At 41.3% G+C, this 12,347-nt stretch overlaps 1 protein-coding gene across 1 annotated transcript in view; it reads left to right on the top strand.

The window, feature by feature from the left end:
* The window catches only part of LOC119322973 (regulator of nonsense transcripts UPF2-like), an 18,737-nt gene that overhangs the window by 2,935 nt on the left and 3,455 nt on the right, over positions 1-12,347 (top strand). The window contains exons 4-16 of the mRNA XM_037596523.1: positions 612-814; positions 6,360-6,704; positions 7,263-7,367; positions 7,475-7,602; positions 8,323-8,496; positions 8,592-8,673; positions 9,052-9,330; positions 9,407-9,604; positions 9,904-10,005; positions 10,093-10,344; positions 10,450-10,668; positions 10,914-11,084; positions 11,769-11,954. Of these exons, the coding sequence (XP_037452420.1) occupies positions 612-814; positions 6,360-6,704; positions 7,263-7,367; positions 7,475-7,602; positions 8,323-8,496; positions 8,592-8,673; positions 9,052-9,330; positions 9,407-9,604; positions 9,904-10,005; positions 10,093-10,344; positions 10,450-10,668; positions 10,914-11,084; positions 11,769-11,954 (2,444 nt within the window). The remainder of the gene's footprint in view (positions 1-611; positions 815-6,359; positions 6,705-7,262; positions 7,368-7,474; positions 7,603-8,322; positions 8,497-8,591; positions 8,674-9,051; positions 9,331-9,406; positions 9,605-9,903; positions 10,006-10,092; positions 10,345-10,449; positions 10,669-10,913; positions 11,085-11,768; positions 11,955-12,347) is intronic.

Raw genomic sequence — 12,347 nt, 5'->3', positions numbered from 1 at the left:
TACAGAACCAAAACGCGTTCAATGCAACTTCAAAGGCATATGGACGTACGAGGGACTGTGTGAATTTATGACCGATGCAGATGCAGATGTATATGTATATTGTAGGTAGAACACGACTAAATTAAGTAATATAACTGCATCTCAGTCCCAGGTTGAACAAGCCTATTTTGTTACCTCTCTACTTGCCTTTCAGCCATGTTGATAAAGGAAGTTGTTCCCCCAATCTCACTCTTACAACTTGTATAATTTATGTGTATGATCTATTAGCTTAGCTATTCTTATTTGATCACATTTTAATTTTGTTATTTTTTTGGTTCTAATTTTCTCTACAACAAACATCTCAGTATGAGCTTCTGTTGCAGATGGGGCATCAGAAAATCTCTGTAGTTTATATGCATAGCTTTTTGAGCCTTATAGCAATAAAAATAAGCTAGTAGTTACTCAGCTGCTCCATTTTCATAGTCAAGTTTTTCCCTTTTACTTAATTTCATTCCATTCTTGGTTCTTCAGATTAATATTTATAATTTTGAGTAGACAATTTTTGATCTTGACAAGTCATGCACATGTTTCTGCGACAACATTATGATCTGACATTTATTCATTAATTTCAGATGCAAACTACCTGAGGACTCTTGACTCAAGTATTAAACGAAATACAACAGTTATAAAGAAGCTCAAAACAATAAATGATGAACAAAAGGATGGATTAATGGATGAGTTGAAAAGTGTTAACTTGAGCAAATTTGTCAGTGAAGCAGTTTCTTATATTTGCGAGGCTAAACTTCGTTCTGCTGATATACAAGCTGCAGTTCAGGTAATTGATGATAGTAATGTGCATTCGCCTCAGTACATAAGCAAATATGCCTTGTGTCATAGAGCCGGCCCCTGTGCTTGAGCAAGATCTTTTGTTTATTGGACTTGTCTGTTTCAAGCCTCTGGGTTACATAATAGGACATGTTCCTGCTTTAGTGATATCTTTTACACCGTGTTGCTGCATATGTTCTCAGTCATTTCATTTGGACTTATTGGTCAACATCGTGCTGTTGCATATTGTGGAATGGAAAGAGCTCACCACACTGTAGCTCGAACATTCCGGCGGCTCTCTTCTCTGTTGCCTGGAGCTCGACCTGATATGGGCCTGGGCCTCCAGGGTCAGCAGTACATGGGTCTCTCATTTAGCACTCCCCCTCAAGAGGGGCGATATCTATCTATCATTCCCATCTTGTCACACGTATTGCATTCTTTAGTTTCCAATCCTTTAGTCAAGAAATCTGCAATCTGTTGTCCTGAACTCGCATGCTCTATCTTGATGATCCCAGCATCTAGCTCTATCTCGCATGTTCTATCATGCTGCACTGGATTGTTTGCTATGCTGATTGTTGATTTGTTATCACACCACACATTCACACAACTAGCCTTCAATATCTTCAATTCTTCTAATAAATTTCTTGTCCACAACATTTCACTTAGCCCTTGAGCCATAGCTCTATATTGAGCCTCTACAGTCGACCTGGACACAACAACCCGTTACTTACTTCATGATACTAACTACTAAGTTCCCACTAACAAAGACACAAAATCCTGAGGTTGATCTATGATCATGTAGGCAACTTTCTCAATCTGCATTACAGCACCCATCCACCACGAGATGCCTGTTACTCTCAAATAATAGTCCCCTTCCTGGAGTCCCCTTCAAGTACCTCAGAATTTTGTACACCGCTTCAAGATGATCACTCCTAAGTTCATGCATGTATCTGCTTACCACACTTACTGCAAAAGCAATGTCAGGGCGTGTCTGACATAAGTACAACAACCTCCCAACTAATCTTTGATATCTCTCCTAATCTACAGACTCTCCTGACTGAGCTATCACTTTGTGGTTTCGATCAATTGGTGTTGAGGCTGCCCGACATCCTAGCATTCCTACATCACTTAAGAGATCTTAAGTATACTTCCTCTGTGATAGCACAATTCCCTTGGCAGACCTGACCACTCTGTTTCCGTGAAGTATTTGAGTCGGCCAAATCTTTGACTTCGAAGGCCTTACCCAAACACTCTTTCATTCTTGTAATTTCTTATTTGTCATCCTCTGCGATAATAATATCATCCACATATACCGCAAGTATAGTGATTTTCCCTATTCCATGTATGTAGAATAGTGTATGAGCACCATTACACCGCCCATATCCCATATTACATACAACACGTCTGAACTTGTCGAACCATGCTCCCGGGGACTGTTTCGAACCATAAAGAGCTTTCTTTAACCCACATGCCTTGCCAGCAGTCTCAGACCTAGAGAACCTAGGTGGGATCTCCATGTAGACCTCCTCCTGCAGGTCCCTATGCAAGAAGCATTCTTCACATGAAGTTGATGTGAAGACCACCTGAAATTCGCAGCGCAGGAGATCAGAATCCTCACAGTGTTCATCTTTGCTAATGGAGCAAAGGTCTCATCATAGTCAATGCCGTAGGTCTGGCTGTACCCCCCGCCACAAGCCTTGCTTTGTACCTATCAATCTTTCCTTTTACATTCTGCTTCAGAATGTATACCCACTTGCAGCTGACTACCTTCTTTCCTGTTGGAAGAGGTGTTAGTACCCATGTCTTGTTCTTGCAAAAAGCCTCCAGCTCCTCCACCATGACCATGCACCATTTTTAGTCCTCCTTTGCCTTCTTATTTTTAGTCGGAATTGACACAGACTGAAGAGAAGCAACAAATACTTTGTAGGCTGGAGATAATGCTTCATAGGAGACATTTTCCAATATCACTGGCATCGAACCCATATCGTTCCTCTGGTATCCCTGCTTTTGCTCGAATACCTTATCTCAAAGCAATTGGCAAATCAATTAACCCTTCTGTAGACACTGACTCATGCTCAGCCTGATCCCCATCAGAGGAGCTTGAAATCACATCAGTACTACCCTGTTGTTCCGCCTGTGGCTGATCTAGTTGCTCCCCATGATGTGCAACACCATCACCTCCCCTCCGTGAATACACTTTAGCTGTGGCTGATCTAGTTGCTACTCCCTGATGTGCAACACCATCACCTCACTTTCTCGAATACACCTTGAGCTGCTCCTCTTGTTCTGCTGTCCACCTCGGCAAACTACCGATCCAAGCGGGAGCATGCCTGCCTGGCTGGGCACCCCATCAGTCACAAACCGGTCCTTAGCTCGCTGGTGTTATCAATTGCTGAGACTGCTGCTCGCTTCGCTGTACCAGAATATCACCCTCAATTAGTTGCTGCAACACCGAATCGGCACCACCACAGCGACCGTCACTCTCCCCATCTTCAGTCTGGGTATGGTCAAGATTGGAATAAGCCACCAAGACCAGTTTTCTCACCATAAAATGGTTCGGATTCCCTGAAGGTGACATCCATGCTCACAAACTAGTGGCTGGGGCGTCACCCTGTGACGCCGCTTGAGAGTAAGTTGTGCGCACGTTTTCATTTAAAAAAAATACATGGAGTCCTCGCCTCCATCTAGAAAAACATTAAAAAAAATCGTCACATTCATCTAGAAAAAGAAGTAAAAAGAAAAGAAAAAAAATCACCAATGTAGCCTACCAGCGAGCGCCACTTTGTATGGCCCTCCACTTAAAAAAATGTATGGGGTCATCATCTTCATCTAAAAAGAAAAAAAACATTTAAAAAAATTCCTCACCTCCATCTAAAAATAATATCCCAAAAGCTTTTTCACCGCGGCCAACCAGCTTGCGCCACATGGCATAGCTGGTTAGCCGCCCTTCACGCGATGCTTAATGGGTTTAATGTCCTCCGTTCAGGACTCCAAGTCTCCAACACTTGTTGCCTCGCTGCCCAGAAGAATACCCAATGAAGTTACACTTGACAGCCTGTGGATCCAGTTTGCCCACAGATGGCCTGTGATCCCTGGCAAAGCAGACAACTGAACAACTTGGGAGGAACCTAGAAATCATTCTTTCCCAGTAGTAGCTCATGAGGTAACTTCATACCCAGTACTCTCGATGATGTGTGATTGGTCAGGTATGTCGCAGTCATCACAGCTTGATTCCACAAGAACTTCAGCACATTCATAGTGAACATCAGCGATCGAGCAACCTCTAGAATATGTCAATTCTTCCTTTCTGCCACTCCATTTTGAGGAGTGTGAGTACACGAGGTTTGATGCAAAATCCTTTGCTATGATAAGAAAGTCCCAAATACTTTGTTCACATACTCGGTGCCATTATCAGTTATTAACATTTGTACCTAAACATTGAAGTGATTTTTCACATGGGCGTAGAAATTCTTGAAGAATTGGAAAGTTTCATCCTTGTGACGCATCAAATAGACCCATGTCATACGTGAGGGGCAGTCAATAAAGGTCACAAAATACTTTGCACCACTAACCGACACCACATGACTTGTCCACACATCCGAGTGAATAAGCATGAATGGGGATATACTCCCAAGTCCCTTACTCACATAAGACGTCCTTGTGTGTTTTCCAAACTCACACACATTACATTTCAGCTTGTTCTTATCTACTCCATTCATTACATCAGGAAACAACTTGTACATTTTTATCAAACAATACATGCCCCATTCTACAGTGATGTTTCATCACCAAGGATTCTTTTTCTTGCACAATTGCCACAAACACAAAGCTGCCAATCTGACCAAGCCCCTCACGGTCCCTGAACGACAGCCCCCTACGCCTTTTTCCAGTCCCCATCCTCCTTCCAGTCAGCCTGTCCTGAATCAAGCACAGTCCTCTGTCAAGTGTTATCCTACAGTCCACCTAGTCGATCAGAGCACTCATAGACAGCATATTGACCAGGAAAGTTGGCACATGTAGGACTGAAGATAACTTAATAGCAGGTGTACATTGAACTGTCCCAATACCCTTACTAGGCTGCGATGTTCCATCAGCAGTACACATCGTGTCACTTTGAGAGGGAGCGAGCTGATCGTATGACTCAAATTCCCTGAAGTCACCTGCAACATGTTTAGAAGCACCAGAGTCTAGAACCCACTCCGGATCAGTTCTGTGAGCATCAATTGTGGCTAGTAAATCCAAGCAAACTTTTAATAAATCCAAGCAACCCTTTCGTAAATCCAAGCAAACTTTTCGTAAATTCAAGCAACCTTTTCGTAAATCTAAACAACCTTTTCGTAGGCGTCCTCGGATTGGCCCGGGAGATCGAATTGATTATAGAAACATGAGTCAGTGTCACCTTCATTTGTACAGATAAAATGAGCCGAACTTGGTGCTGCTTGGTATTCAGCGGTAGCAACAGTTGCTGCTGGTCCTCTACCCGTTTCCTCAACTTCCTTGCTAGCCACGACAGGCCTCTCCTCCTCGATAACCTCTACCTTACACGAACATCCGTCATCCGGCCTCACCGAATCCTCCACCGCCAAGTTATTGAACATATCCACGACCTCATCACCTGCCATCTTCCTCCCAGGCAGCCACACGCCGCAGCTAGCCCCTCCCTTCCTCCTCGAACAGCCGCACGCAGCAGCCTGAGCACCTGCGGTTATTGCAGCAGCAGCAGCAGCAGCAGCAACAAAACAGTTTCAGCAATAGCAGTTCCAGCAGCACCCTCAACAGCGCCTCCCGCGCACACCACTTCCTCTTCCTACAGCAGCACCGGCACCCAGTAGCAGCGCCAGCTGCGTGCACCACCTCAGCAGCAGCACCAGCACCTGGCAGCTGTGCCTTCTCTAGCAGCCTGGCGTTGCTGGCTCCAGCACCGTGGCCACCAACATCGCCGTCGCCACCTCGGTGGCCTGCGCGTGCCGCCCAAGCCGCGCCGCCTCAACCTCCACGGCCAGCCGCGGCGGCAGCTCCCGCAACACCCTCTGGATCAGCCCGTTGAGCTCAACGACGTGCACAGCCTCCTTCCACTGCTGCAGTGCGCGCACCTGCACCGCGTCCTCCCTTGCGACCTCCGCCGGGTGTGCCTCCTCTGCCATGTCAGCCGAGGCCAGCACCGCCGCCACCGCGTGGCAGAATAGCCCCGCTGATCGCTCTGCCTCCTCTGCCGCCCTGTCCTTTGATACCATGGGGAACGGGTGAGGAGCTCAACACACTGTAGCTCGATGGTTCTGGCGGCTCTCTTCTCTGTTGCCTGGAGCTCGACCTGAACTAGGTCAGCCACCACTCTGGTGTGGGCCTGGGGCTCCTGGGCCAGTAGTACATGAGCCACTCATTCAACACATATGTTTTCAGTTTTTTTTTTGGCTTATTGTCATCTTGCTGTTACATGGCTTCATCACAGCACTTTAGAATTTGAGGTTTATTTGATGATGAACATGTGAAGTTCCAAACACATCACTTCTATGCGGCTTTATGTGTTTTATAACCCTTCTAGCAATGTAATGTAGGTTTGCTCATTGCTTCATCAAAGATACAAGGACTTCTCTCCTTGTCTTATACAAGGTTTACTGAAGGTCTTCTTGCCTGGTAAATCTGGAGATGATTTGGATACAGACAAAAACTCAAGAGCTATGAAGAAGAGAAGCACTCTGAAACTACTGATTGAACTGTACTTTGTTGGAATAGTTGAAGATGCTAGTATCTTTGTAAACATTATAAAAGATCTTACATCACTGGAGCATTTGAAGGACCGGGAAGCAACTCAGACAAATCTGTCTCTTCTCTCTTCCTTTGTTCGTCAAGGGAGGTTATTTATAGGGTTACGGTCTCATGGTCATGAATCTTACGATGAGGTAAGAGATTGAAGTGCCAAAATAATTTTATTAGGTATAAAGTGGTCTCAGTAAAAATGATCATGACATTTGACTTCAACTGTAATAAGTAGAGCTAGCTGCTCTTACTGAGTTCTAGGCACATCCATTAGCCCAAAGTTACATTTGTGTTTTGTTTTGAGTAAGTGCACAACTGCACATGATGTTTGCAGCCTTTAAAAATGATCAGTGAACACTTAAATTGATGAGTCTCCAACTAATGGCAAAGTGGGCTAACACAGATTAGGCTTTTAAAAAGCAGATGGCTGCCTTAAGTGAAAAATGGTTGGGAACTTCAGGTACTTTAATTGATTCATTGGTGCACAAGCCTAAGCATGGGATAGACCTGCATGCATGAAAGTATGAGTGTGATAAATGTGCCTGCTCTCACCATCCTATTCCTATGCTGTTCTATATACTATTCTCAGGAGTCTACCAGTGCACCATTCCTGCACTTATATGCCACCTATTGGTCAGAAGACTGATATGTTTCAGTGCCCATACTGAGCTAACCTACCTATAAAATGTTGATGGACGCAGTTCTTTAAGGACTTAAATGTTACTGCTGATCAGAAGAAATTCTTCAAGAAAGCCTTGAACTCTTACTATGATGCTGTGTCTGAACTACTACAATCAGAAAATGCAGTAACTACTACGCCCTTTCTGTTTACTACTTTGTACTTTTCTATTTGTTATCCTTTAACTATCTTCTGATATCTCCATGCATGTACGCAACCATACACTATATCCAGTCTCTTCGTCTGATGGAGGCAGAGAATGCAAAAGTTTTAAGTGCCAAAGGTGAATTAAGTGATGAGAACACAGCTTCATATGAGAAGCTCCGAAAGTCTTTTGATCAGTTACTACGTGGTGTATCCTCGTGAGTATCTATTCGAGAATGCTATTATTAACCTCTCTGTGTTCACTCGTAGCAGCATAATTTGCAGTTTGTCTAGTTCTGGTATTTGTAGGTTGAACACTGTGGCATATGCCCTTTTTCTAAGGGATGTATGGTTATAGAACACATAAGCACATGTCTGACCCTTGTAATTTGCTAGCTGAATTTGTTGTTCCAGCAATACTATGCCACCACTGGGTTCTTACCTCTCATGCCCTATATCCTTGATAATGTAACAAAATAATATGATTATATGGGAATATTGTATTTACTAAAACGAGAGTCATCCATGCTTACTGCAACTAGGAGACAACATTAGCTGTGTTGATAGGGTCGGCTTCCCTCATACGTACCTGAGAAGTTCAGCGGAGATTTCCTTTTGATTCTGTAGTCTACTATCGGTTCTTTATGAAAATTCAAACAATATTTTCTTCCTAGTTCATATTTCCTTCTAAGGAAAGACCTGAAAAACTGAAAACAAGTATTAAGCAAATGAGGACACATCTCGACAAATTTAAAGCTAATACTATTTTATGTTCAGCTTTGCAAAAGACCATAGATGTTCAGTTAGCTGTATCTTTTAGATGTGTTAGAAATGAATAATTGTTAACGCTTGCCTAATAGTATGTCAATTTTTTCATACGAATATGTATTTACTATTTATGTATGATTAATGAGGATCTGCAACCTTTTCCTTTGCAGGTTAGCTGAAGCTATTGACTTGCAGCCTCCGGTGATGCCAGATGATGGGAACACAACAAGGGTTACTACGGGAACTGATGTCACCCCCTCTTCGGGAAAAGAACCATCTGTGCTGGAACCTATCTGGGATGATGACGATACCAAGACTTTTTATGAATCTTTACCTGATCTAAGGTTCCTCTTCATTTTATTGCCAATTCTCTAGCTTGCCAACTATGTTATTTTACTAGATTCTTCTTCTGAAACTACATAGTCTACTTTCTGAGCAGAGCATTTGTACCTGCTGTCTTATTGGGAGAGGCTGAACAGAAGTTGAATGAGCAACATGCTAAGGGCCGTGAACAATCTAGTGTAAGATTCTGATACCTTAAAAGCAGTTCATTCTGCCAGTTCACTTGGCACTGTCCGAGAAGATTTTATAATACCTTTCTTTCTTTTATAAACTGAATTGTTTTTGAAGCGGTGTAAACTGGATTGTTAGATGCCAGATGTCATTCTGTGATTATATTGCTTGTTTGCAACATATCAGCAGTTAAGAACTGATCTTTTCCTTTTTGGATAATTGTCCGACATTTTGAGTACATCCTCTTCTCATTTCTTCTGGATAGTATGAATAACATATAGTTTGTTTTTGAAGTGGTGTATAGATAATTTCTATTTTCTTTTGGTAAGCATTATTATTTTCTTTGGGTTCAGCAGTAAATCATTGTATGCATCTTCTTTTTGAAGGAGTCGAATGCGGAACAAGAGACTGAAGTGCATGATAATGCTCAGACTTCTTCTGCCACTGAAGATCAACTTGAGGGAAAGGCAGATGATGTAGCGAAAGATAGTGAAGAAAAAGAAAAGGATAAGGGAAAAGAGGCAGAAAAATCGAAAGAGAAGGATTTGGACAGGAAAACTGAAAAAGATAAAGAGAAAGTAAGAGCCTTGGATGGTGGAAGTTTGGACAACCTGCTACAGAGGTTGCCAGGATGTGTGAGCCGTGATCTTATTGATCAATTGACGGTATTTACTCCTGCTGTATTGTCTGTCCTTTTCACAGAGGCTCATTATCATTCTCAAGCTACTTTGGTTTCTCCAGGTTGAGTTTTGCTACCTGAATTCTAAAGCAAGCCGGAAAAAACTTGTGCGGGCCTTATTCAGTGTTCCAAGGACTTCTCTGGAGCTTTTACCTTATTATTCTCGAATGATTGCCACATTGTCATCATGTATGAAAGATGTCCCTACTATGCTTCTCCCCATGCTTGAAGAGGAGTTCAACTTCTTAATAAATAAAAAGGTATGATCATAGTAACTATTAGTTTCTTTGCTTTTTTTTCTTCTCATTGCTAAGTTCTTGTTTCCTATCATACTGATTTGTCTATCCATCCCTGACAATATTTGTGATTTATTGGTAAGTCTAGAATCTAAGCTAAGATACTAACATCATTATAAACAGTAATTCATGGATCAAACATCTCCAGGACCTTCCCCACATCCTTTAAATTAGGAGAATCTTGGAGTTTAAATCCAGGGGGACAGGATACCTACATAAACTGATGTACTGTGACTAACTATTCTTCTCTGTTCTGTTTACAGGATCAGATCAACATTGAAACAAAAATAAAGAATATAAGATTTATTGGAGAATTGTGCAAATTCAAAATTGCACCAGCGGCTCTTGTTTTTAGTTGTTTGAAGGTATTGTCTTATACATGGAGTAGTAATTTCTAGGCTTTTTGCACTTCCACCTGTTGCTTAGAGAAAGCTTATTGTTTAATGTTGCAGGCGTGCCTAGATGATTTCAGTCATCATAATATTGACGTGGCCTGCAACCTTCTCGAGACATGCGGACGTTTTTTATATCGTTCACCTGAAACTACAATCCGCATGGCTAACATGTTGGAGATACTGATGCGATTGAAAAATGTTAAGAATCTGGATCCGCGCCACAGTACACTTGTAGAAAATGCCTACTACCTTTGTAAACCACCTGAAAGATCTGCGAGAGTTTCAAAAGTTCGCCCACCTTTGTATCAAGTAAGATTTTACTTCTTCTCTGACTATTTCTGTTTCTCTGACCCTTTAAATTCACGTATCTATGGAGTGCAATAATGAACAATGCTTCTTTTTCTTCCTATGCAGTACATAAGGAAGCTGCTTTTCTCAGATCTCGACAAATCAAGTGTTGAGCATGTTCTTCGCCAGTTACGAAAGCTACCTTGGGTAGAGTGCCAGCAATACCTTGTAAAGTGCTTTCTAAAGGTTCACAAGGGAAAGTACAGCCAAGTTCACCTGATTGCTCTTCTCACTGCTGGGCTTAGCCGTTATCATGATGACTTTGCTGTTGCAGTGGTAGATGAGGTCAGTTCCTATAATTGATGCCTTAAATGATGTTTTTGATCCCAAAAGAAAAATCTGCTTGATATAATTTACATTCATTGCACAAGCATATATGTGACAAACTCATACATGTCAATGGCAGGCAAAGTTAACTATTTTCTAGAGTACCTATTGACCTATGAGAATGGCTGTATTTAGTTTATTTTGGAGAAGGTGCAATCAGCTAGCATCCAATTGAGTTAATTTATTTATCTAATTTGATTTAGGTTTTAGAAGAGATAAGGGTTGGGTTGGAGTTGAATGACTATGCGATGCAACAAAGACGACTTGCACACATGCGATTTCTTGGAGAGCTGTACAGCTACAAGCATATTGACTCCTCAGTTGTATTTGAGACATTATACCTTATCATTATGTTTGGTCATGGGACTTATGAAGTAAGCACTTACATCCTTTAGTAAGATTGAAACTTTTGCTAACCTTAATTCATTTTCCGGTGCTATTCCTTATCATCGTTGAAATGTGGTTCAGATGCTGGCATGTAAAGACTTGTGTGATTGTCGTAATAATTTTAGATGTTAATAGAAGTGTTACTTAGATTTATTGGGTTTGGCTATAAGTCGGCATATCCTCTGCAGTTACCCTTCATGTAATTGCTTTTGGTTCAGACACCAAAATCATTTCCCCCAAAGGTTTCTAAATGCACTTCTCAAATTAGTGTATCTATGTGTAAAATTTTAAGTTCAAATCCATTCTTTTTTAAGGGTACAAAAAATGAGAAAAACTATTCACAGCAAACTTGTCTCCTCTCCTTGCTAAGACATTTATATTTGATTTTGTATTTTAATAGTGCTAGAATACTAAAAGTAGTATCAATTTTTACTAAATTTCATGTTGATTTAGTGCTCAAATCAAAGTGCAAAAGGTGATTGCATGTGATGTACGGCACAGTCTAAAATTGTCAATTATAAAGAACTGTTAAATTATTTCTTATGTGTGATAACTATTTGCACCCTAGAAATTTGATGACATTAACCTTAATTTCCTCTTTTTTATCATATTACTTATTGCAAGCATATGTCTGAGAATGATCAATCACTCTTAATTTCTTTCTTGCACAGCAAGATGTGTTGGATCCACCAGAAGATTGCTTCAGGATCAGGTTGATCATAACACTTCTGCAGACTTGTGGCCACTATTTCACTAGAGGCTCGTCCAAAAGAAAGCTTGACAAGTTCTTGCTACATTTTCAAAGATACATTATTATGAAAGGCCCCTTACCACTTGACATAGAGTTTGACATTCAGGTTAGTTTCTTTCTCATGTATAACTTCACAACATGCATAAATACTTCTGTTAGTTCCTTTCTCGTGTGAACAGTTTGCCAACATGCATAAATATTCTGTGAGCTTACTCCATTATAAATGCCAATGTTCAGGAAATCGTTAACTGGTAACTGCACTGGCGAGTAGGGGATTAATAGGTGAATCGGCCAGTTAATCGGCCGATAAATTGGTTAACTGGCTGATTAAATCGGACGAGATTTTTAACAGTGATAATTGCTGAGCTATAAAGTAATAACCATTCCCTCTAAAATGGATACAGTTAAATTTCTTTTCGCAAAAAAAGGATACAGTTAAATTTCTATTGTTGGTAGACAAGAATATTTATCTTGTGAGTTTTTTTTGCCTTGATACCCC

The sequence above is a fragment of the Triticum dicoccoides genome, chromosome 6B, assembly GCF_002162155.2.
Source record: "Triticum dicoccoides isolate Atlit2015 ecotype Zavitan chromosome 6B, WEW_v2.0, whole genome shotgun sequence".
Classification (NCBI taxonomy): Eukaryota; Viridiplantae; Streptophyta; class Magnoliopsida; order Poales; family Poaceae; genus Triticum; species Triticum dicoccoides.
Note: the sequence above shows the minus strand (reverse complement) of the source record. Positions and strands in the feature narration are given on the sequence as shown.